General features: G+C 45.7%; 1 protein-coding gene across 5 annotated transcripts in view; it reads right to left on the minus strand.

Annotated features, from left to right (window-relative positions):
* LOC147029224 (uncharacterized) overlaps positions 1-21706 on the minus strand; it is a 68636-nt gene that overhangs the window by 41523 nt on the left and 5407 nt on the right. The window contains exons 2-3 of one of the 5 annotated variants that reach the window (XM_085876441.1): positions 16090-16285; positions 409-6356 (exon numbers count right to left, since the gene is read on the minus strand). The exons of 1 other annotated variant lie outside the window; for it this stretch is intronic. Coding sequence is in view for 1 of the 4 variants with exons in the window: in XM_085876438.1 (XP_085732564.1) it covers positions 15323-15406 (84 nt within the window). In the remaining 3 variants the exon portion in view is untranslated. Of the gene's footprint in view, positions 1-408; positions 15542-16089; positions 16286-21706 lie in introns of all 5 variants that reach the window. 3 more of the 5 variants (XM_085876439.1, XM_085876438.1, XM_085876440.1) reach the window with 3 other exon arrangements.

Genomic DNA, 21706 nt, shown 5'->3' on the forward strand with positions numbered 1-21706 from the left:
TAAGGAGGAATGTTACATTTTAGACCCACACGAAGTTTGGGAGTTTTTAGATGATGAATCAGGTTTTTATCTCCATTCAGGTGATGAAGGTTAAATATCCCACGGAACAGGTAAAGTGGGTAATCGTACCTCGTTTCACCTCCTCATTGAGATAAAATTGGATTTACAAGTTAATAATAAAAGGTTTTTGGTAGTTTTGTCGTTAAAAGGAAGAATGAGGTTTAATCCTCGTTGTTGGAAGTTTCGTGATGATGATTAATAAACAACGTGGAGAATAAAACAAAACGAGTGAAAAACACCTCATTAAATCAACAACCAAACACCTCAACAAACATTTAATAAAAACTCCTTTAACTTTCCTTTATTTCCGTCATGAAGGAAGAGAGAATTATTTTATATTTAAATTACCGTTTTCCTCTCTCTCTCCTCCTCTTCTCATCATTTCCTCCCCGACCACGAGGACCCGGGTTGGAGTGAACAAGGGTCACAGGAACATCAACCCGGAAGTTCTTCCTCGTACTTCCGGTTAACTCAGATTATTCTTCTTCCTCTTTCAATAATCACTTTTATTGTCCTTTCAATCACTCATCTCCATTGTCGTTGTTGACGACTTCAATTATTCTTCTTCTTTTGATATTTAATATCGATCTTCTTCTTCTTCGTGTGTTTCATGACGCGATCAGATCCGTGATGCTCTGTTTGTGCCACACACCTGGACACATCGGCTGAAGCTCAACACCACTGGGGTATTGATGGTGTTCGCCCCGTTTATTTAATACATTGTAAAACCGATTTACAGAGTCGAGGGAGATTTTGGCTCAGATTGCAAAGTGTATCCGACTCCTGACCCGATGATCCCCATTTCTCGGGCAGTGTGGAAAAGGGACGATCTGGGTTCTCCGAAACGAGGACATTGAGTGAAGATGTGCTCCAGATCTTCGGTGACCACACACCGAATACAGAACCCCGTCGGGTGACATCCTGTCCTGTCACATGTGAATTGGAATGAAGAGCATAATATCCGAGTCTGAATCCATGAAGGATTCCTTGATCTCTTCGGGAGAATCCTGGAAACGACACCGAGGATCCGACCAAAGGGTTCACCTTGTACCACCATCTACCCTTGGTGAAGATCTCCCACAGAAAGTCATTTTCTTTTTTTGATGTTGATCATAATTCACATTCACAAAGGGCGGACGAGCTCCTTGTGAGCCAACGGCCATCCATAGCTCGTGCCCAACTGTGTCTGCGGACGTCCTCCTGCAGTTGGGTGACTTTTTTATCAGGAGATTGGTGGCAGGATTTACACTCCGGCCACCGGAAAACCCTTCATTCTGCAAAACATATGAAAAGCACAAAAGCAAATCTGAAAACCCACTCCGTGGGAGTACCTGTTGTACAGGTTCCCTTCGCAGGGCAACTCACCGGATGACAGGATTGGGGCAAAGCCTTCGAGACCCCCATTCTTTCTTTGATAATAGGAAGAACACCACAAGGTAACCCTCCCGGGTCAGATTGTGGGAGTGTGTTTCGGGGTGGTGCTGAGGTCCACCAGACGGCACTCTCCTTGGGTGAACCTTTGGAGGTCCCTTGGGGTGGATGCCTCGAATGCCCTATTCCTCAGAGAGGATGATCATCTGTCTGTTATCATCTGAGCTCAAGCATTTGGACATCGGTATTGCAGCACTCTCTGAGCTTAGGAGACCGTGTTACGGAGAGATCATGGCGGGCGGTTGCACCAACTATTGGTCTGGTCGCTCTGATGGTTACCATGCCCAAGGAGTTGTTGCAGCTGTGTTCAATAAGCTGACTCCAATGATAATTGAGGTAACACCGGTAAACGAGCATATTATGGGACTAAGGATTCGTCACTCCTTGGGTGTCATTTCCTTGGTCTCTGTAGATGCTCCGACTGAGTCGAGTGATCTCACCGTGAAGGACATTCTGTGCCACACTCGAGACTGGGGTTGATCAGTGCCCCAAGCGAGATACTCTTCTCGTCTTGGGGGATTTCAATGCATCAACTGGAACTGATAGGTATGGTTATGAGACATGTGATCGTCCTCATGGGTCTGGAACTGTGAACCAGAATAACACGAAGTTCCTTCACTTTGCAAGAAGTCATGGACTTTGGGTGGCTCGTTCACGCAGCAACGTGCTGCTCCGGCACATGCCCCCAAATCTGAACTGACCTGATCATAATTATATTAGAGAGTGACGACAGGTCCAGAGGGATTGGGGATTCAAAATTTGACCTTCGTACCCATCTGCTGCCTGATCACAGATTTCTTTTTTTATGATGTCATAATTGTGATGTCGAACGATTTATCTGGTCAGTCTCAAAATTTGAGGATCATCTCGGGTGAAATTCGATGGTGGGAAGAAATTGATGACGTCATTGGTCATGTGGTTTGATAGCTATGGTTTTATTTTATTTTGAAGAATAAATATTTAAAAACTTCTGCTTCATAACGGCTTGACAGATCAAGAGGAAACTTTACCCACCTGTTCCCCAAGCCTTGAGCATACCAGGGTTTCAAAAATGATTTATGTTAGATCGTCTGTCACCATATTGGATGGAACCGTCCAGGCATCCATTGGGACCACACTCTGTGCAGAGCATTGGTGCTGCCGAAGCAGTCTCCTTGGCCATTGGACACAACCCTGGATTGGTCGCCACTTTTTCACAGTATACAACCATGCTGGCACTCATTTTTACCAACTTCAGAAGGATGACAGACAGAGTCAACCCTGCCTGGTTATGTGCACATTCAACAGCCGAGTGGGATTTGAACTCAGGATCCTCGGACCCCAAGCCCACCCTCCACACCATGAAGCCAACACCAGGCAAGATGGAACAAAAACCTTTCAAAAAATATCTGTTGAATCACTTCATCAATCAACGTGAAACTTCACAATTATGATCCAGTAGTCATGGGGAATATAAGTTTTAAATTTCAGCCTGTCTGGACACTTGGTCTGGCAGCCAGAATTATTTCGTATTTTGAATCTGGGTGCAGGGATGTGTGTGTGTGTGTGTGTGTGTGTGTGTGTGTGTGTGTGTGTGTGTGTGTGTGTGTGTGTGTGTGTGTGTGTGTGTGTGTGTGTGTGTGTGTGTGTGTGTGTGTGTGTGTGTGTGTGTGTGTGTGTGTGTGTGTGTGTGTGTGTGTGTGTGTGTGTGTGTGTGTGTGTGTGTGTGTGTGTGTGTGTGTGTGTGTGTGTGTGTGTGTGTGTGTGTGTGTGTGTGTGAGATGGAATCAAGAATTATCAACTAACCCCGAGCTTATTATCTGAGCAAAGACCTTGCCCAGCAGTTGGAGCAGCGTCATCCCTCGGAAGTTGTTGCAGTCTTGCCGATCACCCTTCCCTTTCCAGAGATGGACAACAAGGCCCCTCTTCCAGTCAGTTGAGGTGATGCTTGTGTTCCAGGCAGAACACAGAACTGAATGCAATGACATGAGTGCAGCATTTCCACAAGCCTTGAGAAGTTCAGCATGGATGCCACAGATCCATGGAGCTTTACCCCATTTCAACCGGTTCACCGCAGCCTGTGTTTCCACAATGGAAGGTCGATCACAGTTGATTGGAGGGTCAGCAATCGGGATAGTAACATCCATAAAATCCAACTCGACAGCTGGTGGATCAGCCTGATTCAGCCAAAGTAACCACCCACCCCAGCGGGTCTTCACTTCGGACTCCTCTGTCAAGGGCCGACCACCCTCCGCTCGAACTGCAGGAAACCAAGGGATGGACTTGGAGGAAAACAATGCACACCATCTTCTGGAAGAAAGACGAGAATCACATGACCACAGGTGATGCTCCACCCCCTCACAGATTCCTCGGACATAGGCCTTCTTGTCCTCCCTCAGTGCAAGTGCAGTTTTAAGCCTCAACACCCTGAACAGCTCAGCTCTGCCATTAAGCCTGGCCCTGCCACTCTGGATAATGGTATCCAGTGTCCCTTGAGAGACAAAATTATTCTTCGCCCGACAGACCAAGAGTCGGTGTAACCACCCGCCATGATCTCGCCACAATCCGGTCCCTAAACCTCAGAGGGTGCTGCAATACTTTGAATGCTGTCTTTCCACAGAGGTTGCTACTGACAAACCAGAAATCTGCCGAACAGAAACTTTACTTCCTCAAGACGTTTCTGACTCTTAAGTATCTCTCCGTGGTTACTCCCTCCTCCCGTATGACAGACCTGAGCCTCGTCCTGGTGGAAGAGTTGCTCTCTTCATCAGACTCCATTCCTCACGCTCCATGTACTGTCAGTAGGGTGAATATCCTGATTCTGGCTCACTTTCCCCCATGTTTAGTGAATGGGGATTCTCAGCGATTCATATTTTTTTCCCTAAAAAAAAAACCTCCTTTTTATCCCAACCTGTTGAATTCTCTGCTGTTGAAATATCTAAAACATGTAAGTGAATGGAGATTTTAATAGCCTCCCCTTTTAGCCTCGGAGCACTTTTTTTCAAATAACCAATGCATATTGTTTTGCTCACTCATTGAAACTCTGAAGACTTGTTCATTCTCAAATTCCTTCAATAGTTTAATTTTCTTTGCACAATAATCCCCATCTAAAATATTTAAAAATAAAACATTTGAATCTTTATATTTTTCAAGATACCCCTTTTGTGTCATTATGAAATGACATACTTCTCTCATTGATCTCATTTGACCTCCCCCTGAGTTGCATATCATTTTGAGATTGTGGTAAATTCTAATTTTTCTCTTGTTCAATTGATAACCATCAAAGTTTTCAGTCCATTCAAGGATATTTTTTTTCCTTTACATCCTCGAACATACTTGTTTTTAAATTTATTCACTTATTTGTTTTATTTACCTTTGTTTGAGTTATTTTTTCAATAAGACTTATTTGATATTTTTCACATTCATTATGTTTTCCATTTATATACCAAGACTGAGATTTTCTCCACTCTTTAGTTTGATTAATACTTGGTTCGACCATTTATATTGTTACGGATCTGCGCCCGCCGGCGTGCGAACGACCGTCCCTTGCCGAATCGCGGCCGTACGCCCACTGGACGAACAGTTCAGTCGCAACTTTCCGGATCAACGCCGGAAACCAGTCACGGGTGTGTGTTTCATTACACCACGGCCAAGTCAACACTCTACCCGCGCGCGACAGGGTCAAATCGCCGAATTGTCGATATACCTAATTATTCGCACGGGCAGACTACCGACAGACTACCAAGAGACCGTACCTCAACGAGGCCTGCTTGGACACGAGCCGCTGAAGCAGCTCGCTCCGTGTTGGGATAACTGAGCCGGGTATTACCGCCAGGCCTTGGACCCGATTCGATTATCGGTCACTTCAACAACCAACTGTATTCCGATTGCAATATGGCAGTTCAATTGGGAAAAGAGGATACAACGAACGGGTTAACATTTGAACAAGCACATTTATTATTACACCAACATGCACGTGTACGATCAAGTAATGAATGGGTGAAACACACATGCAGTTATTGCCATGAATGCAGGACGGGACAAGACGCGAGCAAGGAAAAGAGCTACCACCGTCTGTTTATTATGTATACTCATCGACAGCTTCGACTTACGGACACGGCGCCACAACTTTCACACAAAGAAAAGCAAGGGAAAACCCCCTTAAAGACAAGGGGGTAGACGGGACCTCTTAGGGTCTTTATGACACGGAACCGTGTAGACCGAACGGGCTCCGATAGGCCGTGCAGGCTACCTTCACCCTCGTGGTGACTTGCTAGGGTGAACCTCGACGTCCCCTCTCCAGCGACCCACGGTTGGGCACGGTCCGTCAGGCCGCGTGCCTTGGCTCCGCAATCTCTCCGGCTCCTTCCCGACTGCAGAGACTCCAGTCTCTTGGCTCCAGCGCGGCTCCACACGACTGCCCCCAAGTCCGACACGACACTCTTCCTTCACCTCCACCACACCCTTCTCCCCGACTCACTCCAGCTTGGCGCTGCGCTCGCCCTTTTATCCCCCCTGGCGCCTTGCCCCTCCTTTCTTCCAGCACGCGCGGGAAATTTCCAGAAGGAGGGCGTTTTTTGCCAGAATCGGGGTCTTTCTTTCCCTTCCGTTCATTGCATCTCGCTCCACTCGCATGGTTATTCTCCTGCTACGATGGGCGGCGCAGATGTTATTCGTTGGGGGGGTGGGGCCGTCGTCCGTTCTCCCCCGATGAATGCCAGGCTTCTCGCAACCTTGTGCTGAGGTGGAAACGCGGTTGTGTGGTTGTGAAGGTTGTGGTTAACGTGGCGTGGATGTTGTAATGGTGGCGTGGCGGTCGGCGTTGTGGAGAAGGTGGTTAGGTGATGCTGGCAGTTGTGGAGAAGGTGGTTAGGTGATGTTGGCGGCTGTGGGGAAGGTGGTGAGGATGGCGTGGTTTGTTGAGATGCGGGTGTGGTTGGGTTGGTTGAAAGGCGGTTGGTCCAAAATAACGATAGCAAAAGAAAAACGGCTACCTCAAAGATCACAGCCCTGGTAACACGAATAAAATCCCTTTAAACATCAGTGGGGAAATCTATCTGAACACTGACTTATTGATATAACTGATCTAAGGACCTATATGGTGCTCTGCAAATTTCCACAGCCGGAACAATATATTGTGAAAAAGGCGGCGGTAGCCCTTAAAAACCCGAACCCATATTCTATTTGGTTAAAACTTGTATCCACATGGAACACAATCTATTCTATATACTCTGATTAAATATTCACTCTATCATACAATATCCACATGGAACACAATCTATTCCATTATCTAAAATAAATCTCTTATCATCAAAAGCTCCTAATGCCTTTTTATTTACTTCTTCACGATATACCTTATGTTTCTAACATCTTATTGCATTCATTTTCCTCTACTTTCTTATTCATCAAACAATTATAATAATTTCTAAAAGTTATTGATTTCTACAATACATATTTCTTTATTCCCTTTAACCATTTATCAATCTGATCACCATACTGAAAAACATATGCCTTTGCTCTCAATCCAATAAACTCACTCATTACTTTTCCACCCAACTCATCCTTAAACTTACCAATAACGTTTTCATTCTTTTTTGAAAATAACTCGCTCTTCTTACTGAAATTACTTGTATCATATACTTCAATATTATTCTTCACATGTTTATAAACATCATCAGTTTTTATATCTTGGATAAAACTATCAGTGTCCATATACAATAATGAAACATTTTCACCATACTCTTTCTTTAAGCCATTATACAAATAATCATACATCAATATCTTTGATAAATCAAGAACTGCTGTTCCAATATAAATTGGTTTATCCATTACAATACTTTCCTTTTCCATATGAACAGCAGAAAAGTTATCTGAAAAAACCTCTTCTCTCTCAAAACTTGGTTTATTTATCAATCTAGAAGCTTCTTTCCAAGATGTTGCAAATCTAATGTTTTGCCTGTTTCAAACATTCTCCATTGTCTTTCCAAAGACAGCATTATTCATCAATTTAAAGAATTCCCCTTCAAATTTTACTTTTGTATTTGTTCTCATTTCTGCATTGAATTTCATATACTTTTTCATCCAAGGACTTTGTTTAAATTTTAAAACTGAATTTTAGCTGCTCTCAATTCTTCTCCCAAAAACTGTTTCAAGCTTCTCTGATGCAAAACATATCCCTCTTTGTCATAGAATGTTGTTAATAACTTTTCTGTTGATTTACCTTTAACATTAAAACTTTTATGATAATCACTTTATCATTATTTCTTTGGGGTTTCTTTCTCACATGCAAAAGGAAGGTCTTTCTGCTTATTATGAAGATCACTCGGGTACCTCAAATCAACTCAAAATAATAACCTTCTTCTTCCTCATTCAATTCCTCTTGAGAAGAAATAACAATATTCATCAAAGCCTTTTGATATCAAAATACACCAAATAATTGGTTCATGAAAAAAGTGAAAAAATATTTTCACGAAAAAAATAAGTGACCACTATATTCGTTATTGTTGTGTCTGTCTGTCTGTCTGTCCCGAGCATAGCTCCATGGGTTTTGATCCGATCCTGATAAAATTTTGGTGGGAGGTTTATATCATGATCTGGTTGTGTTTTTTCTGAAAATGGTCGTGGTGCGCCAATGATGGGCGGAGCCACGCCCAAAAAAACGTGTTTTTAGGGGGTAGCCGATTTCAATTTGCATCTTCTCCCAGGGGGTTTGTCGAATCTGACAGGGGTTTCGGTATTTGGTTAGCCCAATGGCACCTGCATAGCCCCACAGAGCTCAATTTTTGATTTTCGTCCCAAGGTCAAGGCCACAAGGTGACGAACTTAGAAAATTGCGAATTGTGTATTTCGGGGGTAGCCGATTTCAATTTGCATCTTCTCCTTGGGGGTTTGTCGAATCTGACAGGGGTTTCGGTATTTGGTTAGCCCAATAGCACCTGCATAGTCCCACGGAGCTCGATTTTTCATTTTCCTCCCAAGGTCAAGAAGGTCAAGGTCACAAGGTCACGAACTTAGAAAATTTCGAATTTTGACAGAAAAATCATTCGACCGCCTAAACTTTGAGAGCTTGGATGACTATTTTTTATGCATAATCTTGAGGTCATTCCCCACCTAAAGTCTTGAAACCATTTTGCTCTATCTCTCACACCTTGCCCTTGGTGCCCCCTTCAAGTTTGCTTTTACGCTGATTTCATCAAAGTATGGATAATCCAAGTTGTGCGAAATGCCATATAGCCTATATGACGTTATATTGTTCCTGGAATTTTCCAGAGGAAGTTTTGCACCAAAGGTCATAATCCTTAACCTTTGACCTTTAAACTTCACAAAGGTCAAATTTTCAAAGTTGTGGGAATCAAACCGGGTTTTCGACCTTCTTCGACGAACTAACTCCAATAAGCAATAGCACCTATCCTGTTTCCTTATTTTAATGTCCACAACATTGCTTTGTGACCTTTAAAGGTTATGCAAAGGTCAAATTTTGAAAGTTGTTGAACGAAACCGGGTTTTCGACATTTTGCAGCTTATAACCTGTCACTCGTACCACATCATGTTGATCATTTTTATAACTTGGTCAAACATTATCACATTTTCTCATCCTTGACTTCTGAAACAATCGACATCGTCAAATACCGCTTGTGAACCATCGTCGTCTTCAGACTTGTTACTATCTTTTTCACTATCATAATTTGGAAGATATTTATTATTTGCTTTCGCATATCTTTTTAAACATACTTGTGATATTTCCACCTCTCTGAGACTTCTCAATCATCAAAAGCATATCTACATCACTGATTAAATCTATATCTTGTTCTGTCATTTTCAACATTGCACTCCAAGCTAAACCAGGAACTGTGAAATAGTGGGCAGGATCTAATCCATAATTTTTATTATGACAGAGTGATCTAAAAGCTTCAAACACCTCAGCAAACAATAAAACATCTGTTTTTGATACAAATCATGATATTCTCCAAGGTTCGTTATCTTAAATATTTTCCAAATTTCTTGTGCATGTTTATATTCCTTATCACTTATCTCTTCTTCATAAAGGTTATTATAGAAACTTTCTTTTGAAGGAAGTTGTGTTTCTTTAAATCTCGTAAATGAATCCATATAATCATAAGGATAAATTCCCTTACTTGTAAGAATTTCCTCTTTACTTTGAATTCTCTCTTTCATCTGAATTTCCTCTTTTGGAAAGAATGAATTAAGATTTGGAAAAGACCCCATGGAGCTTAGATTTGATGCGAGGGAGGCAAGTGGTCTTCCCATAAACTTGTAAGAATCTAGAAACCTAATACGAGTTCAAGGTTTTGTGAATATCATTTTTATAAATGAAATATACTTTTGACTTGTGTTTGTTATGGCAGAAATATTCCCTGGTGTTTTTGAAAGTTCATTTATAAATAGATGTGTATCATAGTTGGCGCTGTTGTGAAGAAAGACTGGAATAAAAGAAGGAAATTTATAATTAAGATTACAACAGGAATGAGCGGGACCTCTATATTTACCAGTAAGATGACAATGATCCCGAACTTTAAACTTCTTAATTTCCTCATCACAAATATGACATTTATTGTTCTTTCTAAATTCAAATTTTTCTTCTTTGGTTAATTTCATCGGTTCATTTGTTTCTTTCATTAATTTAGTTCGTCTAATACAATCCTTTTCTAATCGTTTTACAAACTCTTGTGAAGGTTTTTTTCCACTATAGTGGGGAAACTTAGCTAAATATAGCATAACAATTGTGCATTTTGTGAGGAAAGCACCAAATTTGGCACACGAGTGGCCTATCATATTATGAACAGATTTGGATATTGGGCCATCTCAAAATTTTTGATGGCAGTGGAAAATGGCTGCCACAGCCATCAGCGGAGACAGGGGGTGAAGTGGACGACACTATTGACAAACACACACACATGGAGTTCGTGAGGGTCAATGGGGTTGAGCTTGAGGAATGTGTTGGGACCCGATGCAAGCAGCAGGATAGCTTCCTTCAGGAACAAAGGGAGGAAATATGCTCCCTTGAAGCAGATCGCGACGAGGTGAGTCCGGTTGTGCTGACCGAGGAAGAGCAGATGAGTGCTGTTTACGGGTACACGCGGAGCTTGGGGGGTATGGAGACCCTGGGACCCCTTGTGGTGGCGCGAATCCCCAGTGCGATTGTCTTGGTGTGTGTGTGGTTAAAGGTGTGAGTGCAGCGAGGGTATTGAAACGTACGCATAGCATGAGTGAAATGGCGTGCGTGAGTGAAAACATGTTTAAGGGAGAAGCGCCATGTGTGAAAGAAACCGCGTGTGTGAGGTCACGGTATGAAAGAGAAATGGCGGTTGGTATGCGAGAGGGCACAACCCACGGACTTCTTATAATAACCTGGACCAGCAACGGCCTCTGTCGACTGAAGTCGCCATGTTGCGTTGCCAATCCGAATTCACAGATTGAATATATTAATCTGTGCCAAATTTCTCGCTGAAAACAACATTTTTGTACAGCTTAATAAGAAGAACAGGATTTTCATTTCACTAACAACAGTCTCCGCCGCCCATTATCACTACCAAACTAATACAAGCTCTGCAGCAAGAATCAATGAGGTGAGTGAGTACGAGGTGTCATAATTCTCATGAATGATTATCATATTGTTGCGAATTTGCGCCCGCTGGCGTGCGATCGGCCACGTGACTCGAATCGCGGCACGTCGCCCACCGGACGGACAATTCTGTCGTGACCCTCTCGGACCAACGCCGGGAGCTAGTCACGGGTGGGCCTTTCGGCCTCACCACGATCGTGCCAATCGGCCACCCGCGTGGGATAGGGTTGCTCGCCAAACTTGACCTACGTAAGTACCCACGCGGATGGTAAACCGGGCGATCGCACCTCGCCGCAGGTCGACTCCGGACACGGGCCGCTTAAGCGGTCCGTTCCGTACTATCGGGATAACCGAGCGGTGTTATCGTCGGCCTCGACGGTTCTAATTACTTATCGGGTGTATTAAGCCAACTACGAACCCTTTACGTGAAGCAAGATGGAGATTCAAACGAAGGAAAGGACGCAGCGAAACGGGGAACAATCGGACAAGCACATTTAATACGGAAGCACGGAAGGCAGGTATATTACAGTCACAGGGATACAATAAAAGCAATACACGTATTTACAATCACCGTAAAGAAACACAAGCAAGGAACGATGCAGAGCAACAACCGAATATGATTTACTACACAGAACACTTGTACAATTTTACTTCACCAGACTGGCGCCACACACACATGTTTACACAGAACCCAAAATAAATGGAAGTCGCGACTTCCCCGAGCGTGTCGAGTCCCTCTCCGACGTCCGTCGACGTGGTCCCGCCTAACCGCGACTCCGTGCCCGAGCGTGGTAGGCGAGGCCTCTCCGGCGTGCCTCGCGCCTGCACGTGTTGGCCACTCGACGCCACGGACCGAGTGTTCAGCGCTATCCCAGCACGGATAGGGGGGGGACGTGGATGCCCGAAGTCGGGGAGAGGGGAATGGCGGACGCTCCTTGCCGCCAGCGGGGTCTTGCAACTGCCCCACAAAAGACCCGGCCAGCAGCCACCAGGACGAGCGAGCCAGAAGACGAGAGCAACCACGAAGCAAGAATATCCACCGAGCAAGAGCATCCACGAAACTGCTTCGCCCGTCCCCGACTTTTATATCCCGGAGCTCCGCTCTGTTGCTCCGCCCCGTTCTTTTCTCCACCCCCCTTCGAGGCGCTTCGAGAAATGTCTCGAAGAGGGGCGTTCCTCCTCCCTGGCCGCGTCACACCGCGCATCCACCAATCCGGCGCCAGCTGCCCTCCCCTCGCTTCTCTCCCCTCACACCAAGCGCGGAGAAGAATGGCGCGAAAAGCCCACCGAGCGTCCTCGTTGGGTTTTATTTGAAATAAAAGATAGAGAAAGAAAAATGACTGACTCAAAGCGTCGCAGCCCGAATGTATCACATTTGTTCCCTCGAAACAACGGGTTTGGGGCTAACGACACATGTACTTAAGAGATATCTCACCAACGGGACCTGAATGGAGGTTTGCGAATTTCCACAGCCGTAACAATATCATATGTCATATGATCCGATGATAATCAGTGTAATGTGTATAGCTAACCCCCTATGGCCTATAATATTTGTGTTATTATAGGCCACAAGGCGGTAGCTTTCAGCTACCCCCTATAATAATAGGCCTCATGGCCTATAATTAATAATATATTGACCAATCATCAAAACATTGAACAGACATCAGACAAACTTAATAAATATGACCTATAATCTACAGACTAACCTATGGCCTCCTATTAATATGTGTATATTATAGAGGGTAGCTTTCTGTCGTAGGTCGAAGCATATTGAACCAGTACCAGTCTCATTAATGTTTTCATGATTGATCAATATTTTATAGGCCTTAGTGGGTAGCTTAAAGCTACCCCCTATGTGAGTAGCTTAAAGCTACCCTGTATGGCCTATAATATATTGATCAATCATGAAAACATTGAACAGACATTGGACAACCTTAATAAAACTGATCTATAATCTACACACTAATGAGACTGGTTTAATATGCATTGACCGATAGAAGATGACGATCAACTATTATAATCGCAGTCGGTTGAAACATAAGATATGTCGAAACCTAGGAGAAACACTTCAATGCAAATGGTTAGTAAACTATTGATGTGCAAATAGGATCAGTTTGCTGAATTTTTTCCTGATGAGTTTATCTTTCAATCCAGTGTTCATGGTTCGAACAACATGGTGGAGACGAATCTTTGTATAGCACTCACAGATGTGCTGTATGAGAGAAAATGCATGATTACAGTCTGCCTCCGTCTCAAACATGTGATCACAAAGTGAGTCAAATGCACTCGATCCTACTTCTGCCAACACTGATGCAGAGATTGCAGATTTCAGGTAACTATCACGAGGAATCTTACCATTTGTCACCGCGAGCATTCTCTTAACACATTTCTCAGTGGCTTCACATACTTGAACAACGCTTGATGATGGAACGGTAAGGCCACCCCTTGTTTTAACAGCAATCAGCCTCTCGGCAGGTAAATTGACATTATCATTCTGCGTGAGAGCCAGCAAGCAATCTTGACATTTGAGTGTCCGCATAACCATCCTAACCACATATCCTGCAATATAGGTTACAACTGACTCCAGGGACACAGAAAGTTTGTTAAATGGTGGAATATCGGCATAATCGTGGTGACTCGTCATTGGCTGGTGAAGCTGCAAATCGTAGCGTCTGGCTATGAGAATATCCTGCGTCTTATCTGGGACAGCCCTCTTCGTGATATTTTTGAATGACAGCTGTGAGGATGCGTGTTGCATCCTGGGCTGAACAGTTCCCTTGTTGGCTTTGATATCATGCCGCATCAGAAGACGCTTGTACGCTGCGATAAACTGTCTGGCTGTTGGATTGCTATTGCCACCACATGCTAGACGGACGGCTCCAAAGAACAACTCGATGTGGTCCTGGCTGAGCTTATATGTTAGCAAATACTTTAGAGATGAATTTTGGGGCTGGACGTATGTCAGATAGAGGTTTTTAATGCTTACGATACAAGTCAGCATCCCAATAAATGCTGTTTTTAATCTTGTCTTTGTCACGAGTTGACCAGAAGTATTAGTCAAGGTCGTGAGATAATTACTTGTCTTTTCCAGGAATGGCAAAAAAGCTGCCTCGCGAGCAGGATGCATCAGTGCCTTGTAGTTGCGTGCCAAAGGGTTCCTGGAGTTCAACAGATCGACCAGTTGATCCAGTGTGCGGATGAAGATGCAAGTTCCCTCACTCCCTTGAAATTCAGGTAGTTTCAACTCTTCGCGGCAGAACTCAATTGCATCCGCGACACTTGAATTCAGCGTGTGAGCAGCCGTAATAACTTTCATTATATTTGTCTTCCATTCAATATGTTTCCGACTAAGTTTGTTTGCCAACCGTAGTCCTTCCTGTTTCTGCAGTTCATACAAGTTTTCTATATATTTCCAGGAGATGACCCTCTGAGAACTGTCTCTCATCGTCTTCAGTGTGCCGAGGCAATTCCTTTGCAAGCTTTAACATATGACACGCGTCAAGGAATGCCCAAACGAGCTTGTGAGGATCTGCTGGGTGAGGGAACGACGAATTCATATTATCCGGGTTGATACTTGCGCCCAACTCTTTCAACATTGTCAAATGCGCTGAAGGCCTGTCACAGGTAAGCGAGATGACATTAACTCCAATTTCGTGTAGCTTTAGTAAACACTGAGACACAAGATTGGCCTGTTCTTTACCAGTCAAACCATTGATGAAGAAGTGGGGGACTGGAACTTTCCAATGATCATTCACCACAACCAACATAATTACAAAAGCGTTTTTAGCAAGTGGCGTGGTATCGTCCAGATTACCTGCTCCAATGTCCACATATCCTAGCACCTTGTCACCAGACATCTCTACTGATTCCATCAGTGACATTTCGTCCAACATTAGGGCACATAGCGTACACCTATCCTCTTTAAATCTCGCCTCTAATGCGTCAAAATACTACCTGGTTGAATCCCGGTGATCCGTCTATGGCACTGTACCAGGTTCGGATCGTTGAAGGACGAGGTAGAGCGAGATCGAATACCTCGCGTACATAGTCGTAGGCCTTCGCAGAATAGAAATTTAGCGTGAGGGCGAATGACTTGATCACAGTGTCATATTCTTGCCTGGATTTCTTTCTGCTCGCCTGATTCTTTAATATTCGACTCATAACCGCCAGTGGTACCCCAGAAAATGTCGAATTCAGTATCTCGAAACAATTTTCCGAAACCATCCCTTTGTTTTTTAGTTCTTCAACGACAGAGCTTAATTTCTCTACCTTTGTCTTCAATCTTCGCGTTTTCTGCTGTGTAACCTTCAGTTTCTCAATGGTCTCGGTTGCCGTACCCAGCTTCCATTTCATTTTACTGGGAATCGGATCGGCGCAGTACGTGTGGTCTGCTGAAGTTGACGGCCTTGGTGGTGAATCTGGCGCAGCTGTGAATTCTGGCTCTGGGGCCAGGTGTCTGTCAACCGGTGGTTTCCGACGTATTGGTTTCTGTGTAGAAAATAACATAATTAATATCGTATCGAAATTTCGAATTAACTGGTGAACAGAAAACTGATAATTCACGGAAATTTCAGTGGTAAATTCAATACAGTGCGAACCGCTTGATAGAATCACAATTGGAGCACTCTGATTCAGGATTCCATTTATTTTAATTGCATATACAGGATGTCCATGAAGTTTGAAAATTTGCGCTAAATTTGATTTCCACAGGAATTTATTCATTTTATAAACATTTTGAATGTGGATGAATTTATAAAATTAATGTGTAAGAATTAATTTTTTTGGGCACGAATACAAAACGACCTAAAATCGTCTGACACAGTCAGAATCGTACAGAAATTCATAGAAAAATCCTGGCAGCAAAGGAGGTCGTTTTTCGGGTATTCGCACCCAAAATCAATTCTAAAACTTTTATAGATTCAAAACAATTTAATGTGTCAAATAAATATTTGTATCAAATAAAAATATGTAATATTTGTATCAAATAAATATGTATTTTTTAGTGGAGACCATTGTAATAAATCATGTATACTAACCTTCTGGAGATGAGGTGGAAATTTGAAGACGCTTGGTATGACGCCTTGTTTAAGCCGTTTCGTCTGGCCCGTACTGTCAAAGTCAGAGTTCAGGAAGTGTTCACTACAAAGTAATGTCACACCAGGCGTTGGTGTAAAGTGTTCCCTTCTCTGCGCCTGGCCCCATTGTCTGCACAACTTTTCATCCTTTGGGAATCTGGAGAAAAAAGATCCGAATGACGTTTTCGATTATTGGCATTTGAAGGGATGGAAGGATGGGTACTACAATTGGCGTCAGTGAAGGTAGATTTCTGATATCAAGATAGATACGACCCCCTAACCCTAATGCACGTAGGAAGCAAAATTATTTTGGGGGTAACATCGGGTGAGGTAGACCGCGGAGCCAGGACCCTCGGAATAGGGAGGGCCTATGCCCCCAAATGGACAAATATTGTGAGCGACCCGCCCAACTATTTACGCAGCTACGGCGATCGATGGGGGGAATGAATCTCCGGAAAAAAATTGAATTCTCGACGCCTGGAAAACTCATTTCCGGCGTATTCCGGGATAATATCGTTTTTTTACATTTTCTTTCAAATTATCGACTGTACTTTGGCCATCATTTAGATTGTTATACTGGCGTTTATCGTTTAAATTGTAACTTCTTAAAATAATACTCTAAAAATAGATTGACGATTGAAAGAGAAAAAAAAAGCATCAATAATCGCATTCTTACCGATGAAAGGTGCATGTGGAGCTCTTCCCAGACTTATTATTGCATCCGTACACCACGCACCGTGGCATTTTTACGTTTACCGGTTCAAAATACTGGCAAAATAGTTAAAACTCTTAATGCATCTACAGGTTTTGTGAATTGCGCGCGCGACTTGCGAGTGGCAACGCAACATGGCCGCTGAGCCATTTCCGGTGACTTCAGTTCTCACTGCTGCGAGTAGATGGCATTGCTGGTCCAGGTTATTATAAGAACTCCGTGGAAAAACCGCGTGTCCGAGTGTCATGGCGAGGTGTGCAAGCATCATAGCACGTGGGAGTGCGCGTGTTGAATGGCGACGTAGACAGAGCCAGACAAGGGACAAAGGCCGTATAGCGGCCATAGCTGTTTTGGTGACAGTGCGGGATTTGCACAGCAGCGCGCTCGGGGTCCGTGCTGTGCTTCGCACGAGGACGCCGCGTGCGCGCCTGCGCGAGTGAAATCCGGTCCGGAAACGCCCGCAGTGAATACAAGCCGATCCCGCGGACGTACAGAAGCTCGGCTGGAATTGTGAATTTGATTCGGACGGGTTCTCCGGGCAAGTGTGTTTGTAAAGCTCAATGTGGCCAGCGTCGTGCATTCTGTTGGCAGAGCGTGCGAAGCGGCCTCTCCGATGCGTTACGCGTACCCCGGCTTGCGCGAGAGATCGCACAGGTTCGGGGTGTGAATGACGTCATCGGAGATTCCGCGGCATGGGTTACGGATGGGCAGAACACATGTGCTCGCGTGGGGAACCCCTCGAAGTGCGAGGCTTGCTTTGAGATGCGCAGTGACGTCGTGGCATGAGTTTTAAGGGATGACTAGGGAGCATGAGTTAGTCAGGAGATTTAGTTAAAGGATGGCAGGATAGAGTGTTTGTGTGAGTTGTGAAATGGAAAGTGTGTGAGGAATGAGTGTGGGACAGCGGGCCCAAGTGTGTGAGTGGAGCGAATGTGGCATGCATGATGCGAATGACTGGTTGGGGGGGGGGAGGAGTGATTCCCACCCAAGTGACCCTGGGGTCAGTTTAATGTTCGCTAGTGGGTTATTCAAATTTACCAAAAGGAGGTCGTTTTGTTGGTGTCGAGAGAAGGCACGAAACCCGTTTGGAGGGGTGCAAGAGTTCATGGACCGGCTGGGAGCGTGGCTGCTGAAAGGTGAGTTTTTTTTAGAGGGCACCTCGGGCACCGGACTAGTCGCCAGAGTAGGCCAAGGGCCCAAGAGGGGCCGGGATAGTGTAGTGGGCACGGGCGACCGGTCGGAAACGGGACCCGTAGTGCCAGAATGCCACAGGGGCAGTGTACTGGGCACGGGCGACCCTCGGAAAGGGACCCGGGGCACCAACACGCCATGTGGGCATCAGAGGGGGGCAATGCCAGAGAGGGCAACCCCCCCACATTCATAGGGAGCAGCTAGGCTCGGAGGCAGCCTGTGAGCCCGGGGGTGCCATGGTTAGAGTTCGGCAGAGGGGGAGTTCCTGCCAGTTGAGCCACGCTGCCCAGCCAGGAAATTGTGCGAGAGCACGAATGAAAATTTGAGGGCAAGGCCCAAATTTATAATGGACACCAACACAGGCGAAGGGAATCATGGTTTTAGAACCGATAGTTTCAAAGTGTGAGGCATTTTTGGAAAGCCCCGGGGTAGTTTCAGGGTGTAATAAATGTTAGGGCAGTTAGGAGATGTACCCCTTCGCACCATTCATCCCTTCGCTCATTGTAGGCCGCTGGACTCACCTTGGTAGATCGCTGAACTCTGAGGAGGCCATTCTGAGGCTTCGTTGGGCCTCGAGATAGGACGCCAGTTTCTCCCTATTCCCCTCAAAAAGGATTTTAGGGGTTGGGAGTAGGCTAGGTTGATATGATAGGCGAGCTGGACAATGACGATAAAGGGGGTTAGGGAGACAATTATAAAAGGGAAATAAAGAATAAAGAGGGGCTAAATTTTGTTGTGTTTTGTGGCAAATTAAGGGAGTGGGTATGGACAGAGACAGGCAAAGGCGATAGAGTGGGGGGAGACAGTGAGCGTGGTCCGAGCCCACCTTCAGAGCGGCCGGCACCACCGCACTCCCTCCAGACCTGATGGAACCACACCAGAGGCCGGCCAGCTTCACCTGCCGGCCTGTTGTGCGACAGCCACCTGTTCTGCATGGGCTTGGCTTGCCATGCCGAGTTTGCCTGCCTCTGTCATGACCCCATGCCTGCAAACCCTTGTTTGTGTTTGCCCCTGTCTCCATCCATCACCATGTGCGCCAGGAACATCCAGTTTTGCAAGGACTAACCTGCAGGCAGCCCGGACATCCATCATGTTCGTTTGCTTTTGCTACCATCTCCATCCATTCCCCTGCACCAATGACTTTGCAATGACTTTTGCCTTTCCCCTTTCACAGATCACAAGTCCTGGGCCATGGTTAAGTAATGGATAAGTTAAATGAAAATTGTTGATAAGTTGAACACCACCTGCATGTTTGTTTTAGTGTCGGAAATTTTAGTTAAGTTGTCCGAATGAGTGAGTTTGTTTAGTTAGTTATGCAGCGCATTAGGATATTTATTTTTGGGACATGAAAAAGAAATGTCGCAATCAGGGATCCGAAGGTAAGACGAACGAGGGGAAAACTTACACATGCTGGTCACACGAAAATTTGATGACTTGGGACGAGTCTGTAAAAAGGGGAGGGGGTAGTGTTACGAATTTGGGAATTTGATTGCACACAACATACAGGTTCCTATAGTCAGGTCAGGTCAGGTATGGGAGCATGTGCCAGAACAGCGCGTCACTGCGTCCACTTTCTGCCGGGACTCCAGGGGCCTCCGTCTGGCCATCCCCCCAGGCAGATGCCAGGCCCATCCCCATCTCCTTGAGATGATGGTGAACCTGCTGCAACCACGAGGCACGTGGTCGGCCCACTGGCCTCCTCCACTCAGAGACTCCCTCGCAGAGAGAATCTGGTGAGCAGGATCAGCATCAGGAAAACAAGCCACATGTCCATACAGCCGCAACTGATGCTCACGGACGATGCAAGTAACAAATCTCATCCGAGTCTCTCTCAGCAACTGCTCAGACACAAAATCCTAACAACGATAGCCAAGGATTTTCCGAAGAGACCGGGTACCAAAGGGATTAAGTCTCCATCTCAGATCCTTGGTCAGAGTCCAAGTCTCGCATCCATAGAGCAAGACTGGAAGTACCAAGGACCTGAAGACTCGGACTTTCGTCCTCCCGCACAGGAACCGGCAGCGCCACACCCCATGATCCAGTGAATCCATGACTCCCCAGGCCTGACCCAGACATCTATTGACCTCTGACTCACAGCCAGCAGAGACATGAATATCACTGCCAAGGTAAGTGAATCTCTCCACGACCTCAACATCCTCACCACAAACAGACACAGACAGGACAGCAGCATCCAAGATGTCACCGAAAGCCTGGATCTTAGTTTTGACCCAAGAAACCCGTAATCCCAGCGGCTCCGATTCCTCATTCAGCACCTCGAGGGCCCCCAAAAGGATATCTAAAGTCTCCGCAAAGATGACTGCATCATCTGCAAAATCAAGGTCCGAGATCTTGACATTCCCAAACGATGCACCGCAGCTTGATCTCTCCGACATCCTCCCTAAAATCCAGTCCAGACAAGTGCTGAAAAGTGTGGGGGCCAGTACACACCCCGACGAACTCCAGTATCAACTGGAAATAAGTCAGAGATGGTACCACCACACTTCACAGCACTCTCAGTACCAGAGTAGAGTTCAGACATCAGATCGATCAGTTTTAGTGGCACCCCACGAAGACCAAGAATCCTCCATAGGACATCCCGATTCCCTGAATCGAACGATTTACAGAGATCAACATCGGCTGCAAGCAGCCCCTGCCAAAACTCTCATCTGCGTTCAGTGAGGACACGAAGAGCAAGGATACGGTCAATCGTTGACCTCTTTGGTGTAAAGCCTGACTGCTCTGGACGCTGGTGCTCAAGCAGATGGTGGCGAACCCTATCAAGAATTATCCGAGCAAAGACCTTGCCCGGCAGTGAGAGCAGCGTCACTCCTCGGTAGTTGTTGCAGTCTTGGCGATCACCCTTCCCTTTCCAGAGAGGAACAGCAAGGCCCCTCTTCCAATCAGTTGGGATGATGCCTGTGTTCCAGGCAGAGCACAAAACTGCATGCAACGACACAAGTGCAGCATTTCCACCAGCCTTGAGAAGTTCAGCATGGATGCCACAGATATCTGGAGCTTTGCACCGTTTCAACTGGTTCACCGCAGCCCGTGTTTCCACAAGCGAAGGTGGACCACAGTTGATTTGAGGGTCAGCAACAGGGATTGTAACACCCTTGACGTCCAATTCGACAGCTGGGGGATCAGCCCGGTACAACCGCTCAAAGTAACCGGCCCAGCGGGCCTTCACTTCAGACTCCCCTGTCAAGAGCCAACCACTCTCTGCTCTAACTGCAGTGCTCCGAGGGATGGGCTTGGATGAACGCAATGCGCGAATTCCCCTGTAAGCGGGACGAGAATCACCTGTCCACAGGTGAAGCTCTACCCCTCACAGATTCCTCGCACATAGGCCTCCTTGTCCGCCCTCAGTGCACGTACAGTTTTACGCCTCAGCTCCCTGAACAGCTCAGCTCTGCCATTCAGCCTGGCCCTGCGACTCTGGTCAATGGTATCCAGTGTCCCTTGAGAGACAAAATTCTTCTTTGCCCTGCGGTGAGTTCCATGACATCCACCGGCAACATCAAGGACGGTGGTCTTGAAGGCACTCCACAACTCTTCAGGACCCCCCAAAGCACCCAGACCCCCCAAGTGTCCACTCAGCCTGTTCGCAAACTCCTCAGCTACTCTCTCATCCCTGAGCTTGCCAACATCCAGCCGAGGCTGGGATAGTACCATTCT

The sequence above is a fragment of the Eptatretus burgeri genome, chromosome 4 (assembly GCF_056783735.1).
Source record: "Eptatretus burgeri isolate ZD-2024b chromosome 4, Ebu_testis_v1, whole genome shotgun sequence".
In the NCBI taxonomy this organism is placed as follows: domain Eukaryota; kingdom Metazoa; phylum Chordata; class Myxini; order Myxiniformes; family Myxinidae; genus Eptatretus; species Eptatretus burgeri.